Raw genomic sequence first — 25,966 nt, 5'->3', positions numbered from 1 at the left:
TGTGGCTCACATTAAAAATGAATTAACTATAAATTTATCATGAAAAAAAGTAACTCATTAATTTGGAAACAACATAAAAAAAGTAACTCGTTTTGTAATTTTAATAAAAGTAACTTAACTTTAACTTTTGTATTTCTTAATTTAAAAAAGTTATAATATAATATTAACATTCGATATTTTTTTCAGCGATATTCGCGTAATATTAAATGATACCTCCAGATTGTGTTTTTATAGTGTAAGCAAATATATGACTAAAGTCTAAATTTTTATGCTAAAAAAAAGTAGAAGTATACTGCAACTAATATCATCTATGAAAACCTACAAATTATATTGCGCTTTATATGTAATTGTAGCTAAAAAATATGCATGAGAAAAATTACAATAGCAACTTTATAGTATTATTATATTGGGTGTATCTACATGAATGTATTATTAATCAAAATATTCTTTAAAATAATAACAATCGGTAAAGAATTCAAAAAAGGTATCCTATAAAACATTAGGTATTCTAACAAAATTAATTATTACTTAACCCCTGAATTATATTCAAATATACTAAATATACTTTTTCATGTGACCTCTGTATCGTAACTGACTTTTATTAAGGGACAAATAAATCCAGTTAATTTCTAGTCAATTTTAGCCTTTCTATGAGGATAAAGCCGTACAATAAACTCTATGAAAAAATAAAATCAAACCAATTCAAGTAATTCAACGATAAATAATTTACTTGTAAGAAAAACGACCACTGATTTATCCAAAGTTAAAATTATTATTTAATTTTATATTATTAATTGTCTCGTTTTATGTAGAAATATTTTAGCTTCCTCTTCTTAAAATTTAATCAAATTTAAATCTATGCTGTCATTGTAAATTTTTAATAGGTACCTAACCATATTTAAAACAACAATGCGCTAAATATTAATTAGAAACCTTTTGAATCTGATCTAGCATAAAATATTATAAGTTGAATTTAAGTTCATACAGAGGTAAAAACTAATACAGTAAGTCCCAGTCAAATTAATAAAATATCATACCGAATACCGATAAATTATTATCTCTAACTAACTTATTAACTTATTATTAACTAACCTATAACTCGTTAACGTCCCTTACCAACTTTGTGTTTTTGTATATTATTATTATTTTGTCCATAACATACGAACACAGATACTTAAACCAAATTGACAATATTATTAACAACAAAGGTAAGTAGGTATCTATCGTATAGAGATCATTAAATAATAAACCTAGATAATTCTTACAGATTTTAAATAAATTCATCGATAAAAATCTCAGAATAATAAAATCATTATACTACGAGAATTTAAAATTTTTTGAAATAACTTACGCGTTTCAAGACCATCCACTTTGACTTTAGACAAGTCTACCGGAGACTGTACATTGATCTTGATCGGGCAATTAGGCACCTTGACTCCGCCATAAGTGCAATTCAAATTATGAACACCTGAAGTGGTCGGGACATAGTCAATAAGGAACGAACCGTCTTCGTTGTCGTTCACTTGCAATGGCACGTTGACTCCTTTTTCGTTAACCAGATTTACGTTCAACTCGCCTAAAAAACCGATAAATTTATATTAATAAACACTTGTCATATTATATTATCATAAACTATTGGTACGACGTTCTCATTGTGGGTTTTAAGTATAGATTTTACGACCGATGTATATTATTAGATATCTACATTTATATAAGTGCATTAAAATATTTAGGTAGGTGCAAAACTTTTATTGGTCCAAAAGTCATAAGAACGAATTAAGTCATATTCAAAGGTATTTAAAATGTTAGATGTTTACTCATCGCTAATATGCGCATAATTTATTAAGTTGTGTTTTTAATTTTTTATAAAAATAGATTTTCTAAGAGATTAACGTAGAAAATGTTTTACCAGCTAGGACCCTAGCTAACCTCGGACTAAGTGTATAATAAATTATACTTGAACATGATTAATGTTTTCTTTTAAAATGTATTTCTTTATAATTTTTAGTCATATAAAATTGCATCACAATTGCTCTATAACATTCCGAGTATTACTAATGCCATCCTACTTGGCTCTAGAGTCACAAATATTAATACCTAATGTGTATTTCTCGACCCAAAATCGTACAACAATAGATTCTAATTCTCACGGTGTTGTATAATCGTTGATTTTAATTGAAAATAAAGCATATTATAATATTACTTATATTGTTTTAAAAATAAGTAGTACGAGAATTTACAGTACTTATAGTAGTCTGTTTAATTAATACTGTCTTATTAGAAGAATTTTTTTTTACTATAGTGATTTTCTTTTACTAAGCTATATATTAAAATAATATTTATTTTTATTCATTAGACAATGCTATAGTTCGAAATAACCCAAACGTTTTGATAAATAAATAACATTGATTTTGTTAATTATGGATATTGTGAATTATTTTTATGACCTATTTTTTAATGAATAATAATATTATATTTTTCATCTGATAAATTACAAGTAAAAATTTAAAAATCAAAAAATGAATTTTTCAATTTCATTTTAGTCCGCTCCAAATAACATTTTGAACAAAATGTTTAAGAAAATATTGCATAATAGCATAGATAATATGGATTACGTCATAATAACGTTGTAAAGACCCAGATAACATTCAATCGAGTATTGTATAAAATAATACACTATTATGATCTGTGTGAAAATTTACCGATTCCAGCATCAGAACAATCGATGGTGAAATGATTGGGTTTATTGGTCTTGACACCGGATTCGATACCAGGACCAAATATTTGTACTTTGTTCGCGTTCAATGGTTGTGACACGAAAACGCGGAATGGACTTTGTGGAACGGCAACGCCTCCATAACTGACCTATAAAAAACAGCACAAAATATGAACGATAAAGTTAATTTTTTACGAGTACTAAAAACTTAGGCATCATTTTTCGGTAGGGCGTAAGTTATTAATTGTATGATTTACCTGTAACGTGTGTTTACCGATCGCTTTCGGGACGTACTTGCAAGAAAATGTACCATCTTTGTTGTCTTTCAAAATGGGTTCTACAAAGTTTCCATTTGAATCGATCACCTGTAAAATCGAAGTTCAAAAGTGCTGCATTAAACAAAATATAAACTATTTTTATTTTATAAATATGATTGCAAACACATTTCTATATTATATTTGAATAGTTTTGTGGTGATCATTATTAAAGTGAGCTGTGATAACTAAGATAACTTATATTAGGGTTAGGTCGATCAGTCTTGTCCAAACGGTCGATCGTGGACAATTTCAAAGTAGATCATGTTAGAATTTATTTTTAGGGCCACATACCCTACATTTTTCTTAGTAATAAAATTATAGTAATTCAATAATAAAGACAAATTTTCTATGGAAGTCGATCCTCAAAGGTAAAGTATAATTTTAGTAGATCGTGACCAAAAAAAGTTTGCTCCCCCCCCCTGACTTAAGATATTATATACATTATACATATATGATTGTAAGTATTTATGTATTTAACATCCGTATAGTAAAAATATATACAAATAATAATATAATAACAAATGTCTTTATTTATATATGATAAATAATAATGATATTTTTTAAAATAATTTAATGTAAGTTGGAATTGTGTATTTTCGTCAGAACATGAATAACACATTTTATGTAATCCATAGTAAAGATATGTATACTTGGATAAGAGATCTGGTCATCAAATCGACAGGAATTTGTCAGACGCAAAGTATCACAGAGTTTGTAACAATACTTCTCTAGCAATCACATTATTGTCAATGTGTTATTGCCATTTATTTATTAGAAATATTTTGAATTAAATAAATACAGAATATATTACTAAATTGTATTTAAATTATTTTAAACTATATTATGATGTCCTGCAGTAGAACTGGGTGTACGTAACACTATGTTATTAAATATCATCGACAGTTTTAGTCAGTTTACTTTTATATTATTACATTATAAAATGTATAAATAATAAATACAATGTAATAATGTATAGATTAAAACTTAAAACATTCAAAACATAAATTTGTTTACACGATGAGTTAGTTTTAAAAAAAAATAATGATGTTATACTATTAAATCATCATATTCTATCGATCAATAAAATTCAAATTGGAGATTATTAGGATAATAAGGTTTATTTTAACTGATTTATTATATATTAATATTATTACTGAACAGAAATTAAAATAAAATTAACTACCAACTTATTTTTTAAATATAGTAAAATAATTTGAATTGTTTATTACAATCAATTTTTGATTTTGTGTCAGAGGGCAATTATTAAAATATTTTTTGATTCCATCTCAGAATTCTACTAAACATTTGTTTATATTAAAAATTATATACTCTGGATAATAAGGAAAAGTTAAATTAAATTTAAAAAAAAAAATAATAATTTATACTAAGTTAATTTTAAACAAAAAACTATTAACTAAATTTGATTTAATAATTCTTATTTTATACATAATATTATATCTTAATAGATATAATAGATAGCAGTATAATTTTTAAATGATAAATGTGTCAGGTGTTAGGTGAATAAGTATATTATAGCAAAAAAACCAAGTTAAGGTAAAACTAAAGTCTAAAATATAAAAACATCATCGTGACTGACATTCGTGACGCACTTATTTACTGTGTTCTTTTTAAGTCGTAACATATTTAAATATTATAAGACAATAATGCATTGGGCATGTTTATTTTTTTCTTCTAGAATTACCTTTACGTCAAGAGGAGCTACACCAGCCTTTTTCGTGTCCACGACAAATTCAGCCGGTTTTCCTTGTATAACACCATTTGGTTGCAGTCCACTCCCGTAACAATTTACCTATAGAATTTATAACAAGGTTAGCTTAGGTTCATAATAATTATCAACAATAAATGTTGACTTACTTTGTCAGGATAGAAATCTGTACTAGGTACGACGTTCGCCATGTAGGGCGACTTCGGTATGTCCTCGTTATCGCATAATATATGCACAGCGTACTCTCCTGGCGCCATCGGATAATACCTGACATCCGCAGACCCGTCGCCGTTGTCCTGACAATCAATTTTCGCCTTTGATGGTCCTTCAATACTGAATCCTGTAAATTTAACAGTTTTTATCACAACTGAATAGGTAATGTGTTAGTAATAAATTTACAAATTTTTACTAATGTATTAATAATTTATGTTCGTTATTTTTATTTATTCAAGACAACAATATTTTAATTTCAAGTATTTACTGTTTAATAGCGGTCGATACTGTATTATTATGTTATATATCAATTGAGAAATTAGTGTATTCAAGTTAAACCCTTTAATAAATAATGTACTAAATATGAATTTAGAACTAGGAAGTTAAAAGTAAATATTAAGTAAATACCTATTAACTAAAATAACATTTTTGAAAATTAAACTTATCCTATTAAATATAATATTTAATAGTAGTATCCTTATGGATAATATTATTAAACATGATATAGGATGTTAGCTGATTCTGACGATTTATCCTCTACGTCCCAACTTTTTCTGTGAGGTGTCGTGCACTATCACTGTGCAACTGCAACTTTACTGTTTTTTACTTGCCTAGCGAACCGGTTTCTCCGTTGGTTTCGACCGTGAACATTGCTGGATGTGAAACTACGCCACCAGTAAGTCCAGGACCATAAGCACGAATCAAAGTCTCCTTGAATGGGGTGACGTGAACTTCGAATGGTGCTTTTGGAATTTCTACCCCTCCAAAGGTCACCATCACTACATGCCGTCCAACTTTCCTCGGATAGTATGTTGCTTCATACGTGTGCGCGTCAAGTTTTTTTATGTTTACAGGTTCTTTGACTCCACCTACACATAAATTAATTATTTTGTATATTAGCCACAATCACTCTATCTAAGTTAATTATAATAATAAGAACAAAATATATTGCTTATGTTAAGGATATAGGTAATTTGAAATTTCAGTATTGTAAAGCCAACAAGCAGAGAAAATGAAAAAAAAAATTTAAAAAAACGAAATTTTTAAATAAAATTAGTATTTAACAACATCGATTTTCGTTTTCAATGTAGTTCAAAAATAAATAATTTTCGATATTTACAATTTTCAATAAATGCTTATAATACAATTTTCTATAAATATTAAGTTCTTTTGAGCTATTTTTGAACTGTAATTTTTTCCCCATACTTAAATGGCTAAATATTAATAAAATAATGGTTGACCTATTAAGTTAATATAAATGGTTGTAAATTTAATATAAGGATTTCTATGAGTTGTTATTATTGCCATTTAAAAGTATGAAGTATACATAGACACGGTTCTTATTTATAAGTATTTGAATTTTAAATATTGACGAAGTTTATAAAATACTTTTTAAATATTTCTTCTTATAATCTTTATAGATAAGGATTGTTGAAAATTTAACTCAAAATTACTTATAAGTATTTTATACTACAACAATAACTATTATAATTTAATATACAAATATACAAACATGATTTTTTTTTATAGATGTTTTAAATTAAAATTTGTATGAAATTAGATATTTAAATGAAGATTAATTTTATGAAATTTCCTATACTCAATAACAGGAACCTATTCTTTCTTAACAGCAAGTCGATTTTAAATTAATACAAATAATATATGATATAAAATATATTAAACTATTGTAACACTTAAATATTAATGATATACAAATCTGGACTATACCGAATTTAGGAATTCACCTAACATAAACATTGATAAGTAAATGTTTTTACCCGGTCCGATTACGTTCACATCGGGAACGCCTTCGCCTGCTCCTTCTGTGACAATTTTGAATTTCGCTTCATCTTGAACTCTAAGTCCATGCGGTTGTATACCACGTCCAAAGGCCCTTACGCGTTTAGCATCCGATGCTGTATAAAAAGTCACACACATATTTAATTTAAATTTAAAAATAATACTTTTCCCTATAATGACGTTATTCCATACCATTTGATACGCCTACAGCGAATGGACTCAGCGGGATAGGTTGATTTGCGAAGAAAACATTGACAGAGTGCACTCCCTGGACGACTGGCGTGTAATCGCATATATACACTCCGTTAGGTTCTTTCTTGAGTTTCACCGGTATCGTGTTCTCCCGGCCAGCAGGATCGAGAATTATCACCTTAGGAACACCTTTTCCGGCATCTTAAAAAAACACGATGTTCAAATTTTAACGATCTCTTAATAAATAATAAAAAAATAAGTATAATTACCTTTTGTATGGATTTCGAAATAAGTAGGTCTGCTTGTGAACACACCTTCAGGCTGTATACCAGGCCCGAAGACATTAACTTTGTTTGGATCACCAGCCGATGCATCTACGTTAACATGATACGGAGATTTCGGAGTAGGAACGCCGGAAAAGTTCACATGTACTTTATGCGGTCCTTCAACGATCGGCTTGTACGTAGCTGTGTAAGTTTGACTTCGGTCATTGTTGAAAACCAGATCAACCTTAAAATTGAAAACATATTTAATTATAAAAAAATATATTTTTTCAATACCGGTTACTTACCGGTTCGGCTTTTCCTTTGGGATTTTCCACAGTAACGTTGACTGTTCCTTTGCCAGCGGAAAACGTTTCGACGGTAAAATTTGTTTTGGCTCCCACAACTGGTCCAGAGGGTTCAATTCCGGGACCATAAACGCGAACGCTAAATAAAATATAATATTAACAGTCAACATATTATTTTGATCTATAGATATGCCGTTTTACTTATAATTGAAATAAAATACTATAATATTTATACCGGCTTGGATTGGTTTTCGATCTAATCGGTGCTCCTTGTTTCAACTTTGCGTTCGGATACTGAGATAGATAGGTCATCATGGATTGCTCGTCCATGTTGGGGCTAACCAATTCTTCAGGTTTGATGAGCTGCAAACATTGATTATTAAAAATTATTGAAACGTTCGTTCAAACATTATTGTGGTAATTACTTGTTTTATGTTAAGCCAATCGTCAGCTAAGCCCATGGCTTCCGATGCGTTTTTAAGTGCGTTGTTGGACTTCCAATCTTGCCAGTCCGGACACAAACCTATACATTTATAATAATAATTAAAAGTTGAAAGACCACTGAATATTTTGTTCGCAAAACAACGACGTTGTTTTATCGTATTTACCCGGAGCCACGGCGTCCACCAAAGCACCGACAGCTTTTCCGTCATTCCAATCTGTAGTGAAATTCGAAATCGGTATATCGGGTACCTTACTCTGGATCCAGTTCAACAATCTAAAAGATTCATTAGTAATGAAATATTTTTTAGCGTCTACAATCATTTATTAAACAGAAAACAAAATTCGTCGATCCGTCACAACCTGCATGCATATGAATCCTATGTTTGATTTAATCGTAGTTACAGTATCCCAGATATTTTAGTGCCACAACCACTTCTTACACGGAAAACGCATTAAATCGGTTATTTTCGAGTATTTTTTTTATTCGCTTCATTTCGTCCAATGCGTTTTAACGTTTAAAGTGTCTACAGACAAACACAGGGTTTGAGTTCATATTTGTTTAGTCGAAGCAGACAACAATGCTTTAATCCTTTCATCGCATACTCAAAACTACACCCTTCGACTGTGCGCGTTCTTATTCATCTGATATCCGTACATTACCTACCTACTTAACATTCCACACCGTCTGCACTCTTAACTCTACAACAGTTGGGGTGCATAAATGCTTCTTGACATACCTAAATGTTTTTATATTTCTGTTTATTTTATCCCAACACAACCGTATTTTTAATTTTTATTCAATTTTTAAATACCTATATTACAATATATCATACAGAAATTGATAAAAATGAACAAATATTTACAATCAAAAGTTAAAACACAAAAACAATTTTAATATTTCCAATTATCTTGTAATAAGTATCGTAAGTATACACATATAATATGCAATAATAATAAGAAGATGTGTTAGAAGAAAAAATTGATTATTTTTTATAAATAAACAGATCTACTCTAGTTACTAGTTAATGATATTGAAATATTATATTTATAATTACTCTGTATATTACCTTTGTTTTGGTGTCGGTCCTTTATCGTTTGGTACTTGCTCGCCACCAAATTCGCCATCCCACATTGGCATCGATATAGAGTAATGTAAAATCAACGTCCATATTAATCCCAAAATCAATTTCAATTTGCAATCAACAATATCAGAAGAATCTGAAAATAATTATAGTATAATATTATTATGAGGCTGATAAAATAATTGTATAGTACACAATAATAATGGTTTCAACATAATAATATAAATCGCCTTTTTAAACGTGACTTAATAATAATATTATTTGTATTATAACGTTAAATACTATTTTCGGAAGATTTCCGAATTATAGTTTTTAACTAAAATATTAATTTAATTTTCAAACATTTTATAAATAATACTTAAATTTTAAATTGAACTGTATGGTACTTTTAAATTAGGTACTATTTAATTTTTTAATTATTGTAGATTAATAGCAATTTATTTTCCTCTGCTTTAGGTATTAACAATGTTATCAATTGGATTTTCCGGAAAACTTAACGCAACTAAATACGTACTTAAGTAAGTTTAAAAATTGATATTTTAATTAATACATTATTTTTAATTGTTGTCAATTTCCTGAAATTCATTTCAAAATAACTAAATAAGTGTTAGTATTAGAATCGTTTTTAAATAAGCAAAAGTCGTTGATTTTTTTTTGAATTTAACGTAATTGCTTCAGAAAAAAATCATAATCTGACAGCTATACCAGCGTTATTGTATTTAAAAAATAATGTAACAATCAAAGAAACACTTCAACTCCAATGCATAATTTTACAGTAAAAATGTATTATAGAAAATTACAAAAATTAAGTCTATGTGATAAGTTAATGAAATTTACAATAATCGTCTATAAATCGTTGCGTAATTTTTATTGTAGTTATGCATATTTTATTTGCTATTATAATATTATGCTTAAAATGTTAGTTAAATCGTCGGCGAAATTTAATTTCCCGTTTAAAACTCGTAGCATATAATAATATAACGTTATTAAAATTGACATTAAATGACTTTACAGTTATAGAAATAAAAAATAATAATATTCGGTGTAAAAATGCGCACAAGTCAATGTTAAACGTCATTTCATTTTTAACGTAGCGATAAACGCATATAAAACAAGATATTTCAAACACATTATCACGGTTTAATACCATAAAGTATATTTTAACAGCTATACTACCATATAATAATATGATATATTTTTTATATAATAATATTGTATTATATGGTAGGCACACGCATTCTTGGTAATTCCTTAACCGACCATATTCGGCATGCAATAGTTAATTGAGCGAACAGTGATAAATAATATTTGTGTTTTAAACATAAAATATGACAATAACGCAATATCGAAAGTCATTTTCTTTGATGGACTTAAATAATAGACGGCATTCGCTGTACCTACCGCTCAACCCGTAATAAATTATTGGTATGCAGTCAATATTATTGTACATAGAACGTATAATACAAATATATCACAAATTAATATGAAATAATATTATTTTAAATTGAAAGAAATTTTCAAAAATAAATGTAATTGACGACTATACGAAATTATTTTAACATATCCCATGCTATTTTGTAGAAATAAAAAATAACTGTTAATAGTAAAAGTCCAATATTTACTTGAAAAAATAAAAACAGTAATAAATTATGTATAATAATACTCGTATATATTTTTATTTCCGTATTTTATGTGATACCTATAGTGCGTGGGTTTAATTACTATAAGACCGTTAGGTGATGACATTTAATATATTATTAATGTATAATCATTATTCTCAAAATCAGTGCCTCGTAACGCATAAAACATAATAATTTATGGGTTTCTTCAAAAAGCTTAATTTATTTCAATTGTTTATAGTTTTATACTTATATTATAATATGTAATTATCCAAAGTTTGTTTTCAATTTATATTGTTTACCAAACCTATATAATATATATATTTATATATATGCTATAGAAGTATAAAACCTTACTATTAAATAGTTTCAATGAACATTTTTTTTTTCTATTCTAATCAACGATTCTTTCAGTTGAGCTTATTTTACTAAATATATAAGTTAAAAATCTGAGTTGGTATATTATAACCTTAAAAATAAAACCAAAATGTCTTTTAAATCAATAAGTATATTCTTCCATTTTCATGCACTATTTAAAAAAATTTAAGCCATCAAATTATACCCCCAATACTATTTTATAAATTATTTGATTTACACAATATATTATTACCTGTATACTATCAAGATATTTTATTTTCCTTTGAAAGTAAACGGGTTTTACGATTGATGTTTAACATAATAATAGTGTTAAGTTATTATTCATTTTATTATTATTGCTCTAATAACACAGGTCATCGGTATTTTAAATTATAATACAGATTTAAACACTAATCTAAACGAATTTTTTCGTTCCACTATCAAAAATATTTTTTTACAAAAATCCAATCCGGGTATATTGTACCGATAAAAAATGTCTAATAGGTATAATTAATATTATTTAATATTTCGGTAGATAGATGTATCGGTGCTAATATGTTTTAAATGTTTTAAACGGTTTCACTGATTTAAAGTTTAAAAAAATAACTTATGGAGTGAGTACATTTTACCGTTATCTGCAGGTTAAAGGGTAACAAATAAAAAAAAATATTATATTATAAGAAGACTCAGAATGTATGCAAAGGGATATACTATTTTAAAGATGACTTTCTTTAGTTTATTAGATATTAAAAAAAAAAAAAAAAAAAATAGGTGTATATGACTGTTTATAGTCTCTACCTCCAATGCCTAATATATATATATTTTATCACTTTTTAAGACTACAAAAATCCAACCGGTATTTTATGTGATACGTGTGATGGATTTAATAAAAACAATATAGTATAAAAGTTATTCAAAAACACAGGTATAGGAGGTACCGATGGAACGACGGCTCAGCGGCATGACATCATAATCGTTTCGATGACGGTTTGGTGTGGGTTAACAAATATATCGTCTGTACGTATTATATATAGTTACTGTAGAGAATTCGACGCTCTGGTATCTGGAGCATAAAGCGTAACGCGCTCGCTTGTGTGTGTACAGGTACCACGTAATTTTTTACCATGTACAATATACACATATTATGCAAGTTAAGGTATATTATAAACATAATATGTAAAACAACGAAACCATACGCGTACCTTGCATATTATATAGGTATCGGCCGAGCCTACCGCGCGGGTGATCCGTTTATCCGTCACCTGCAGACATGCTAAGTACACTCGTTATGTCTCTGCAATCTCCTGTGCAGATTGTGACCGTGATTTCAGAAAAATAAATGATAACTTAAAATCGGAGGTTGTATGGTGTTCGAAGTATACTCCTTTCATACGTATAAATTATATTATATAAACACTACAATTCATTTAATCGTTCGTTTAATTAGTTTTTCACAATTCGTGGTTTTTTATTTCCATTTTTTTTTTAAATTTTTATATACGATAGTTTTTAGGGAAAAAATAGTAATATATTTAAGATACTCAAAATATTTATTTTTAAATATATGTATACAGGGTTACTATCGCAGTCTGTGATAATCGATGGTATGTGACTTAGATTTTGCAGGTATGTATATTACATACAAAAATACGGAAATAGCTAACACTTAATAATTTTATCTATACGACCATAATAGAACATAATAGATGTAAACCATACGAAATTTTATTGATATAAGTAGTTTTAATATTTTTATATATTTAGATAACTGTAAACAAAAATTATATACACATCTATGAAATAAAACATGTGCGGATTATCAGTTTTAATAACGCACATATACATCATTCTCGAGAATTTACGTTGAACAATAACATAATGTTTAAAATATTTATATAATTACATACTATAAGATATACCAATAAGATTTTTTTTTTACTTTTAAATAACTTATTTTTGTTATAATGACTATTGAAATAAAATCATGTTTTATAATAAATAAAAACTTGAAATTTAAATGATTTTAGAATCGGTTTTATAATTCTAGTTATTTATAATATTGAGATCGTATTTAACAATTAAGTAAATAATAATGATTGATAATAATTAAGCTAGAGTGAATTATTTATAATTATTATATAATAGCAATTATAGCTAATCTTAATTGAAATTTTGGCTTATATAACTGTATTTATATTTTCAATAAAAATTTAGATAGTCGGACAGATATTGGTATCTAATTGAAAATTAATATTCTTAAATAAAATCATTATCAATTCAAAATCTATTTCTTAAAAGCACTATACAAAAAAAAAAAAATGTAAGTACAATATACTAAATTAAGTTTACTCAGTATTGAAAAAAGACTAACAACTATAATAAATACCTACTATAAACTAGTTTTTTCAAAAAGGTTTAAGAGCTTAAGAGTAGGTACAGCGTGCAGATGGCGATGGATTAATAAATTTGTCATTTGATAACTATTAATTTATTTCTCATGTTTCACAGTAATTACAAGTGGGTTTTGTAATACATATTATTTTAAAATAATTTTAAATTCATTAATGAATTAAATAATAAAAAAAAAACTCGTGTTTCTTAAAGTTTAAACAACGGTAAGTGAATATATATTTTATAAATGTTCATAAGTTTGCGGGTATATGGCCGAGAACAAACAACGACAAACCCTCAAAGTATACATCACCTATGGAATAGTCCGATCGTGTGTGTGACGGTTCAGACTTTATTCAAGCCATGTATCACTGGACAAGAAACGAGAATAATTTGAGTTCAGCATAATATCTACAAAACTAAGTTAAATAGAAAACAGAGGCATGGGTTGAAGCGATGATAAATGAATAGTATAAATTGTATGGGAGATAATAAGACGGAACACCACAACACTAGTGAAATTTTGTTTGATATAATATATTATGCTTAATATCCACAATATAACAGAAACCATAAAAAAAAAATGCAATAACGCGCTTACAGAGTAGGAATACATTTTCTTCTTATTATTTTTTTAAACAGCGGAATGACGAGTCATCGCGACGTTTGCATATTACAATAATTGATATATTCTGCAAAACAGTTTTTAGCATGTTATGATTACCTTTAGATACCTACTCAGCTATACCACAGGTTACCGAATAGTCAATACACCGACGTCCGACACCAATTTTGCTGTTTTTTGATAGATCCGTTAATACATTTTGATATGAAATTTATTATTATTATTACTTCTACAAATAATACACCAATTCGTTTTTAAGTTCAATTATACCTCAAACGGCAATAAGACTTACTTTTTATACATAACCGTTAGTTTTTATATTATTATTATTTAAAACGTATTCCGTGTAAGCAGGCCCGTAGCAAGACCAAATTTTCAGGTGTGGCAAAGTAAACTTTCGCGGAGGAGGCATTATATTTAAAAACAATGTCTTTATAATATTTTATTATATTAATATATATTATTAGATCATTTATCTAATCGGATCGATTTACAATTTTAACTTAACTTACAGTGTACAATCATACCAGATGTATTAAGTCAAATTAAATTTAACGAATTAATCAGATAGTCCCAGTTAACAGGTATTTAAGTGGGGAACTTCGATCAGTTCAACCCCTATTATATCAATCGTATCTACCCCGAGCTTTAACCTTCCGTAAGTCACAAAGTTCCACTAAATAAAAGTATAATACAATAAAACTTCCCATAACGGACGCCTAAAATATCTGACATTTTTTTGTAAATAAACTACAAAATAAATCCTTCGAATAGTCTGTACCTCCGAATAGTGACAGAGAGTGTACGGTATTCAGAGGTTTCGTTGGTTGTACATGGCCACGGGAAGATAGACAAGAAATCAAAAATAATAATCATTATCGTCACAATAACATTACGTACGACTTTCGTATAATATTATATTATTAATAATAATAATATGATATTACTCATAGTCATAAAGTATTGGTAGGTACTTATTATTATACCATATGGGTTTGGTTTTCGGACCGCAACCAGTAATACATATTATGGTAATTTATTATCGGACGCATAGTTAGACCTGCGCACGCGTACTCGTTAGGTTCATAATAATATGAGTGAGTACATAACGTGCTATGTGTGTATTGTTCCGGTATAGTTACCAAAGAGAATCCGGTGACTAATGGCATTGCAGCAGCAGCGGTGCAGTAACAAACGAAAATAATGTAAAACTCTATGTTTCGTGTATGGAAATTATTCGCCTACCTACGCTAAAATAATGATAATAATAATAATATGTTTTATCAGGCCGCAAAGATACTGTATAATATATTAGTATATTACAACATCATTTTATACCTCAGCACGACGTCATACTAAATTTAAATACCGTGTTACCTTACATATCGGTATCTATTTAAAACATAAATCTATAATTTTCGCACAATAATAATTTACTCTGACGATAGACTATACGTATTTCAGTACTTGTACCTACCACCGTACACACGGAAGTTGGAAAAATATCTGGTTTAATTTTTTCCCGATTTCATAATTATTAGTTCCATTTTGATATGAAAAAATGGAATCGGACTAGATTTCTTATACGTTATCTGCCAACGATTTTTTATGTTATTGTATGTTGAATATGTTATATTCTGTTGTATTAATAACGGATTAATTTTGGCATATTTATTACTGATATACCTACTATATAGGTTTAAAATAGTCCACAGTCTTTGGACTTTTTTCTTGGGATTCACCGTGCATAATTTGTACTTTCCCGTTTAATCATTTCACTAAAGGAGTGTGGAAAATACAGAAGGACATCTGTATGTAAGTCTACATAGCTTTCCTTTCATCTGGGTTACGTTCTAGGACGTACTTAATGATGTCAACAATACATTTTCAATTTAAAAGTAAAGTCGGATAAAAGTTAAAGACTAACCAAAATAAAATTCATTGAGAGAAAATATCAACGCACTTTTTTCTGTCACTTAATTTGCAGGTATCAGAAAATGTATAGTTATGAATATTATCCGCGTTTACGTAGAAACTTTTATGAATTTTCAATTTAATGCTGCGATATGTGAACAGTTTTTAATATAATATTTTACATGTTAACAAATTTCATAAAAATACAACGTACAAAAATGTATTGTAATGTTACTAACTTCAAGTTTGATAACAATAGATCAAAATTCACCCTGATATTAAATTTTACAACATAAAGTTGATTCTGCGGAACGCAAAGTTGATCCGTCAGACAGGAAATAATGCACTAACATCTCTTATATTTTTACATTTATTTCTGTTCTATTAACAAATTCGTCATGATAAATATATACAATCTAATATATGTATTTAAATTATATTCGTTGTCTTTCTGTGAAAAAAAAACGTTGTCTCCCTCCCCATTAATTACAATATATATTTATAAATCCGCGTTTACATACGATTTTGGCAAGCTAACACCCAATCGATAATAAAAATACTACAAAACGATTAATACCTACATCGTATATCAAATGAAAAATAATTTCAAATTACAAATTTCGAATATCATTATTGTTATAATCATCTGACGAGTGACAACCGTTTTGGTTATTTTGTCAATTTCCAATCATTTGTTTTATACGCTACCTACATAAATTATGTATATAATAATATACTCGTGTTTTATAACATTGATTTATGTACATCTGTAATCACTCGTTACGAATTCTGAGAAATGTGCATTTAAAATATATACAATTAATATTATGGTTATAACATATAACTTATAACTTATAGCCACTCTGTAAGACATGACAAACCGGAATGTGGACACTTAACAAAAGAACCTACCTTATTATAATATTATGTATTATTATTTATGAATACGGCGAGTAAATAGTTCATCATAGTCAATTATTTTTTTACGTTAATGTTTTTCAAAAACAATGAGAAATTTTGTATTTTTACGATAATATGAATTTTATTTATAATAGGTTATTTAGTTTTCATAAACTAGCTAATATAAATTATGGAAAAATTAAAAATGTCCAAGTTCAATATTGATGTAGTCATTTTAAATTTTGAATTATTCATTAACAATTAGCATTGAAATTTATTTTAGTCAATGGCAATGTAAGCTAGCTCATAAGAAAACTACCCCAGTGAGAAGTATTTGCGAATAGATATACAATGGTGTCTATGGCCATAGCGTTTCTTGTACTTGCAAAATTGTTCTATCCCAACAGGCAACAGAGTTAAGTATTACAAATTATAATCATATTTTATTATTGGCGTAGATCATCCTCAAGTCATTCGGTTTTTAAAATAAGAATTCTCACTTTTTTATCAATAGATAACGGTCAATAATACATATATTTAAATGTTTACATTTTTTTATCGTGTGATTGTGAACATAATTTAATTTAGCGGAGACTAATGCATTGTCAAAGAGTATGGAAAACTGTGTTTGGGAAATTTTAAACACAGTTATCAACCACAGCATTCATTAAGCATACAGTTATTTTTTATTACTATAATGCATTATTTCTAATTGGGTTGTGTGCGCAATGGGTTACGGTGCAATAAAAATAGTCTCATTAAAATTATTTATATAATATTAAATTTCTTACAGACTAACAAATTACATAGGTTAGAATTTATTAATACCCCCATTTGTTCATAATAATATAAGGCTATCTCCTTTAATAGTGCATAATATTACTGTTTACATGTCTTTCGGGAAATTCAAACAATTTCTTACTTCATTGATGGTTATGAGGGGAGAGGATCTTGGATCGGTTAAGTCCTTCCAAAAATATCTTCAAACCCCTTTTCTTAAGATTTAGTAATTATAAAATTTATAAAATTACATTACAATAATCATATGATTACTTATTTATTTACTTTTTTTTAGATTTATATAAACCTATACATATTTCATGATTTATTTCAATTTAGGTCTCTAATGAAACCAGTCAACCTTTAATTTTAAGCCTGCTACAGCTTTAATTTAATAACGAGTGAAAGTGTTAAGTACAGGCCTTACACATCCGATCAAACATCCCTTAATACCTAGGTTCAATTACCAATTTATTTAAGTTTTTTTTTTTTACTCTAATTTTTATGATATTTTATGCAGTTTTTATTAAAATATTTTATTTTAAAATTTTGATTAAGTATATTATTTTTTTTTAATTGAAAATACAATTAAATTATGAAATTATTTTTAAATGTACTTTTTTTTTTTACTTATTTTTAATAATTTATTTTACATTTAAAAAAAAAATAACAATTTTGCTTCAACCTTGAATGAGTCCCAAAAGACCTTTTAGTAATAATAATCATATAGCATAAAATACCAAAATAATTAAGTCAACATAATTAGTTTTATTTCGTTTTACGTAACCCAATATGATTACCTTAACATTTCGATGGCATTTTGCCGATCAAAAGTATGTTAATACTTGATAAAATATTACTTAAACCTAAAGTTCATAAATAATATTTAAAATTAATTAACTGCTTTATGCCAAGTTTAATTTCTATAAGGGAAAACATTAACAGATTTACGTACAAAAAATAAAACTCTTTCTAGCACACCGATGATTTTAATACATTTAAATGTTTTAAAAATTATTAATGATTATGAATAAAATATCATTATAATTAATATAATCATAATATACATTTTTTTCTAAAAACTCCGTTAAATTTACTATATCCGTTACGTTACTTCATAGAATTTAAAAAATAAAATACTTCAATTAAACCAAATTTGTTAGCCCAACAAGATGCCTATTTATTAATTTCGCAATAATCCGTTGATTAAATTCAATAGCGATTTATAAAAAATGTGCCTACACAGTTCATGAATTAACGATATATTTATAACTATTGAAATATACCTACATCAAAGACCATGAAAAGGTTCCAAATCCAATTAAAAAAAAGGTTTATTAAAATTAAAATTTAATATTGCATTACAATTATTTATGTTAGGTAGTTGTTAAAACGTCGACACCTCTAAGGAAATATATTATTAAGAATAAATGTTTTAATATTTAATTTACGTGGTTAAATATTAGATTATTTTCTATTTGAAACTTTGATTTTTATCTTACGAGTAAATCGTAATAAATTAACGTTCAAAATGTTCAAACACCAGTCAATTTACTCAATCACTGAATCGTTTTTTCAATCTATCGGTAGATTAGCATTAAAATATTGGAAAGTGAAATTATTAATAAATATTTTTATATATTTCAGTTCACACATCAAGTATATTGTATTGTATGATATTTTGAATTCCAAAAACTGCACACCATCGTTTCACGGTACGTAAAATATAGTATAAATAATATTTGTATAGTTTTTTCGATTAATATTTTCGTCAAACACGCTGTTACGCCAAATAATGAAAATAAAATAGTAGTCCCGTTTATAAGTAAAATTCAATCGTGTCTATAGTCCTATAGATACCTAAACGATATAGTTTGTAGGAACGCTTAGATATTTTAAATGAGATAATTCTCGTCTGACTACTCTCGACGCCAAAGACATAAAATTGCCATGGGGTACGAATGCGCTAGGTACGAATAACAGGTTATTCATTTTTTCCCTTCTTAATTCTGGTACTTCTTCTTCATCTTCGTCTTGTTCTCTATTATTCCTTATACCGCCGAACCAGAAACTGTATTCCGCAACAATGTGCCGATTATATTAGACGACTACGTTTTTTACTTTTATTTTATCTTTTATCCCAAGCACGTTTATCGTATACGACGGTAATTATTCGAATGATCCGTGTCAGATTTTACGTTCGTTTAATGCATTATTATTATTTATTTTGGTATGCCACACGTCCGTGCAATAGTTTTGCGCGATATATATAATACCTAACCATAACTTAACCTACGGCGAAAACCGTGTCGAATCAGTATAACTATTGAGAAAACATATTTAGTTATTGTAGTATGCCGAAAGGGTAATTTATCAATTACTCGTCTAAAATGATGCAAGTTGAGGATCGATAGTAAAGGCTATGTTTGAGAAGTACTTATAATATACGCATTTTAACTTTAACCTTTTCACTGCTAAATTATTTCTCTTAAATATGCTAATTATATTCAGTTTTTTTTTACATAATATTCCTAAATGATAAATTTGGTTGGATTTAACTATGTATAATGTTTTAATTAAAAATATATTTATACCGACTTGAATTTTAAGTTTTTAATTTATATAATCAAAATAAGTGGTATCAAACACAGTGCCTGGGAAAGAACTATAATAAATATAGAATAGTTGCATAGTAGCTACTTGAAATAATAATGATTTAAAATGTGTATCATTCCTATCAAAATGTACTTAAAAACGGTTTTTACCGTTAAGTTCATTATTGTTTTCTGTATTTTCGGGTGTAATCATCGAGTTGGTAATTTGCATATTTAATTTTAAGGACAAAGGAGCCTATAATAGTACGTTCGTAGCAGTGAGAGGATGCAAAAAAAAAAAAAAAAATAGCAAAATAACAAAACATTTGAAAAACGATATTTTTTATATCTTTATTTGAATGAATAGAATAATTTGATTTTCAGTATCAATAAATGAAATATACGAACATAATATTATACACCTGTAACTATCACAAATACGAATTTTTACGTACAATCGATTTATTGCTAGATAAGCTGAGATGGATAGAAAACTGACTGAAAATTTTGAAATTGTATTATTAACGAACGTAATTTATTTTTGATAACATTTGTATTCTCAAAGTTACTATCAATAAGATCCGGTACTTAATGAATTAGTATTTTTTTTCCACTACAATATCTAACACATAAATGGATCGTTCCTTCAGAACTTGGATACGTAATATGTAGAATCTTATACTGCAATTTTTATTTTGCGTTACTATAACATTTTGTAATTAAAAATTTTTATATTATTTGGTCATATAATACATTTTAATTGTTTATACTTTTTATGAAAGTATATTATATTATTGATAATTTATTATTTCAGATAAGAATAAAAATATTAACAGAATTTTGCCCGATGACTCCATTTCCATAAACTCAAAATGATTAAATAGTTTTTCTTGTTTCCTCCTTTAAATTAACTGCTTAATATCATTTAACTATGCATTAAAACCAAATACATTTTAGTATTTTATAAAATAAAAATATACATATGTATAATAAAATATTATGCGAGAGAAATAAATTTTAGTGTACATCTAATATATTTTTTTAGTATGATTAATTTATATAATTTTTTACCATAAAATATTAACAATTTTTCTTAATTATGTTAAGCTATATCAATTTATAGTTTTCCTAGATTGTCAAGTTTAAGGCCCTATTTATAAACAATATTATTATCACAATTTTATTTTAAATCCATACGTGTTTTATAAAAAAGTGATATTTAGTATTGTTATCATTATTATTCGAATTAACATAGTTAAATTCTATTTATTTCAGATCGAGTCGTATATGTGTATCGCGTACCGACTATACTACCTACTATTATTATTTTAACAGACCCGTACGCGTTCCACAATAACTGACGTTACGTGCCAATAACAATTATCGGAAGAAATATGTATGGATAAGAACTTTTTGCTGACACAAACTCGTTGGATAACAATAGAACAACCAATTAGTCTATATGATAAAACGTTAATCACAGGAGAAAACACCGGACAAAATAATAATTATTATGCTTTAATACGTGTACCGTACCTATAATGACGTTTCCTGGTGAGCTTTTAGTGGACCGCAGAGTCCTTGTTGCTCTATGGTAGGGATCTTAATGATTCCGATATTCTATTTTCTGGTTTGGGTTTTTAAGTTTTTGGTTTAAAACATTAAATGTCTCGGGGCACCGATCAATATAGTTAAAGGGTATCTAATTTAGATTATAGGATGCTTAAATAAAAGAATAATTGTATTTAATTAAACGAATAATTAAGCAGAAAAAAATGAACCACAGTATGTAATATTTATAAAATATTAAACTTAGTATGTTAATAGTAACTAGTATAATTTATTTTTTAGATTGTATCCGAAAACCGCACACTTTTAATTTCGCATAACGAACGGATGAGATAAAATGAGATTATAGGATATATTGCAATAATCATGCCAACAAGTTTTAAGACTTAATTCACCACTTATTATTAGTCGGTTGTATACGTACCTATATTATAATATAGTGGTTAAAACGTAAGTGATTTTTTACATTTTTATTCAAATACTTTTAATTAGGTACAGTGGATTTTAAAATATTATCGATAGCAATAAACAGGACGAGTGTTTATTACTTGACAACTTCAAGTACAGAAAATTTACAGTGGATTAAGAGTAAGTACCTATACGTTTTTAAATTTGAATACTCGTGTATACATTTTTTTTTCGTTAGAATAAATTATAAATTTTAAAGTATACATAAACAATAAACATATAGGTACATTATAAAGTATATGATTTTTGTCTATCGACAGTGTGCGGTTTTTGGATACACGAATTTTAAAAATTGTGCGGTTTTAATCTATTAAACGAGTGTGGTTTTAACCTACCAAACGTATGCGGTTTTGTCCTGTATTTTATCGCAAGTGTGTGGTTTTAGGAGTCAACGATTTTATAGTATCCGAAAGTAAGAGCATTTCGAGTATATTATTTTATAAATAATAAATATAGTATAAAAATAGTTCAAGATACTAGGAAAAATATTTTTTGCATAATAGTTACTTAAATATAAATTTTAATACACTTACCCCCAATGTAACTTAAAATATAATGTTTGATAATAGATATTTCGAAATATCCATAAAAACATATTAATGACTATACGTAAAGCATTAAAAGTATTATGGCATGTTTAGACGTAGAATTTCTAAAATACAGATATGATGACGTATTATATACTTTTTATGTATTCGACATTCATTTATTTTTAGAAATATTTTAAATTATTTAGGTACATGATATAATCGTGTAAAAATTAAAAAACCCTATTCAGTTAAGTATATGAATAAAAAAAATAGATAAACTTTTCTTACATTTTAAAGGTATTTACGAAAAAAAAAGTTTTATTTTAAGTAATGTATCTATATTTCCAAAGAAAAACATTTTATTGCCATAGATTAAAAAACCACAAACTTCAAATGTTTATAATTATTAATTAGCACATATTTTAAAATTATAAAATTTTTAGAAAATAACAATACTTATAAATACTTATAAATTATAAATGTTTGGTGATAATGTCAAGTTTCTAACGTTCCCAGCTACTTTAAATTATTTATAAAAACATAAACGACTTAAATTATGATATTTACTAAATAATATTTAAATATAAATTATTTAATGTTTTTATAATCTCCTTAAAAGTGTACATGTGTTATGTAATAAGAATTGTATTTTTTTTTCCACAAAAAGGCGAGATTTTTTTAACATTCCAGAAATATGCAGTGAAGTAAAAAGGTTATGCGGCAACTGCCATTGGTACTATTATACACATTTTTTTTAGGCCATGTAAAAAACTCAGAATAGGTAGTTAAACTAAAAAAAAATTTTTTTTTTAAAGTTTAACTGTGAACATTTAACCAAGGAATTCGTTAGACTATTTTAAACAGATTTACAAAAACCAATATTTTATTGAAAAGCGAGCTTTTTAAAGGTATGAAGATCAGTTAGTTTTATCAAGTTATCGCTAAAAACCTCACCTGTTAAACCCATTATTTTTAATATTTTTTGCTTCTGCGAATGCGACAATATTTTAGAAGTTAATCACTAATAATCTACTGTTTGAGAGAGTGTAATATAATTTAATAGTGCTATATACAATGATGAAACGAGTCCTAACCGTTTTCTGAGAACTATATAATGCGACAGACAAGCCCGTCAAGGTAGAATGCACAAAGTCAACTAAATTATTTACAGGTTCTCTACAAAAACAGTTTCGACGCCTCTACGATCCGATCGTTATTTATAAATTAGAATTTATTGTATTTACTATATTTACTACTTACAACAATATATTAATATGAATGGGTTTGGAAAATTCAAGAAAAACCTATAGTTAAATAGTTAAAATAATAAAATACCTCACGACCATTTTTAGTAAAACACAATAAAATAATAATAATTTTAAAATATAATATAATATTTTATTATCCTCAGTTTGTCTGTTATCCGGTAACACGTAGTATTTTCAAGAATTGTTTCTAAATGTTAGCAAATGTGTAGATCGGGACCAGACCATAAGTCTAAAAGCGGCTTCTACTGTAAGTATACTAATATTTTTAATTAGACTATAAGTGACGTATAATGTGAACAACAACAAACGTTTTGACGATTGAAATAAGCCTCGCGGCACCGCGCCATATATTACTTTATTTATTGTTTTTTTTTTTTTTTTGTCTGACTTATCGACCAACAACTATACCATATAATAAAGCGATCGTGAGTATATACAATTATTATCGTTGCGGTCTTCGTCATCGTCGTTTTCAAAGCAGAGTTCATAATAATTATATTAGTACTATAGCCGGCGTCAAAGTCGACTCAAAATATGTCGTCGTCGACGTATTACCACATCGATATGTTTGAAATGTAAATAATGAATAAGTGAACTTAATAATATATTAGAAATAACTTATATGTACCTATCTACGCACGAGATACCGCAATCGAGCCAAACGAGTTACTGTTAAATCCAATCGTCGGTAAAAAAAAGAGAGTGAAAGCTTTAAAACAATAATGAAAAAATGCTATTTTAATTTATTATTTATAACCTATGCGTTTGAATTCTAGAATTTAACGTTTTTATATTATATGTATTATATATATGTGTGTGTGTGTGAGTGTGTATATAGTAGGTATATGAATAAAATATATTTAACGATCGATTCACTAACACATAATAATTTAGAAATTGGTAAAAAAGAAGATATTGATAATAGGTAACGTAAGACTATTAGCAATTCTCTTGAACGAACATTATAGTTGGTATAGAATGTTATAATATATAATTTAACTACGTACAAGTTACAAGTTACTAAAATTCGGGTATATGTTTAATTTAAATGGTCAAATTCTACCTGGATAATGTAAATTTAATTATGTTAATTTAATTTGAGAATAAAAACAAGTAGGTAGGTATTTAGATAACATAGTTGATTAAATACATTTCAGTCAATAAAAGCTATATGGGTTGTCTGCTACTCTATATAGCTTTTCTGTTATTATTTACTATAATAATTATAGCACTTGATAAATTAAGCTAATTATAGCTAATAAAAAAACATACATAACATATACGAGTAACTCAGATTAAAAAAAAAGATAAAACAAAAATAGTATTATAAGTATAGTTGTAGGAAGGCCAGATTTTTGGAAGAGTCAGTGGGGGGGGGGCATGGCATGAGTCGATTATTAATATGAACAAAAATATTTATTTCAAAACATAAATTAGATTCTGAAGATAAACCACTTGATATTTTAAAAGTTAGACGATTTGATAAAAAATTTGCTTCGGCAAATGCTAAAACAAAATAAAATATTAATTATAACTAATATTTTATAAAAATAAAAATACAATTATAGACAAATATTTTTATTTCTTATTGAAGCTTCTAAAATACTTGTTTGCCTCAACCCTCTGGGTTAGTTCGGTAATAACTATATTTTAAGCTTGCATAGAAATGATATAACTGATCGAACAAGTATTACAAAATAGAGTAAATGTAACTATAATCTATATAGGTCCTGAAACTTTTATATGAGTGTTTTGTGTCGTGAAATTCGTTTAAACGATATCGCGCTCAGGGTAGGTACTTAGCTATGCCTATCGATTGCAATTTATAATTGTAGCTGTGTGACGGAACGCGATTTATCATTGAAAATCTGTTGAAATATTGCATTAGTC

The 25,966-nt window shown here is 27.1% G+C and overlaps 1 protein-coding gene across 3 annotated transcripts in view; it reads right to left on the bottom strand.

Annotated features, from left to right (window-relative positions):
- LOC114128507 (filamin-A) overlaps positions 1–25,966 on the bottom strand; it is a 98,273-nt gene that overhangs the window by 38,076 nt on the left and 34,231 nt on the right. For all 3 annotated transcript variants that reach the window (XM_050206934.1, XM_050206930.1, XM_050206931.1), the window contains exons 3-16: positions 9,047–9,197; positions 8,144–8,253; positions 7,961–8,058; positions 7,771–7,898; positions 7,536–7,674; positions 7,234–7,474; positions 6,965–7,165; positions 6,751–6,888; positions 5,584–5,841; positions 4,909–5,099; positions 4,736–4,843; positions 2,974–3,081; positions 2,703–2,865; positions 1,352–1,576 (exon numbers count right to left, since the gene is read on the bottom strand). In XM_050206934.1, coding sequence (XP_050062891.1) covers positions 1,352–1,576; positions 2,703–2,865; positions 2,974–3,081; positions 4,736–4,843; positions 4,909–5,099; positions 5,584–5,841; positions 6,751–6,888; positions 6,965–7,165; positions 7,234–7,474; positions 7,536–7,674; positions 7,771–7,898; positions 7,961–8,058; positions 8,144–8,253; positions 9,047–9,197 — 2,259 coding nt within the window. The remainder of the gene's footprint in view (positions 1–1,351; positions 1,577–2,702; positions 2,866–2,973; positions 3,082–4,735; positions 4,844–4,908; positions 5,100–5,583; positions 5,842–6,750; positions 6,889–6,964; positions 7,166–7,233; positions 7,475–7,535; positions 7,675–7,770; positions 7,899–7,960; positions 8,059–8,143; positions 8,254–9,046; positions 9,198–25,966) is intronic.

The sequence above is a fragment of the Aphis gossypii genome, chromosome X (genome assembly GCF_020184175.1).
Source record: "Aphis gossypii isolate Hap1 chromosome X, ASM2018417v2, whole genome shotgun sequence".
NCBI classification, from domain to species: Eukaryota; Metazoa; Arthropoda; class Insecta; order Hemiptera; family Aphididae; genus Aphis; species Aphis gossypii.
The sequence above is the reverse complement of the archived record's forward strand: the minus strand, read 5'-3'. Positions and strand labels throughout refer to the sequence as shown.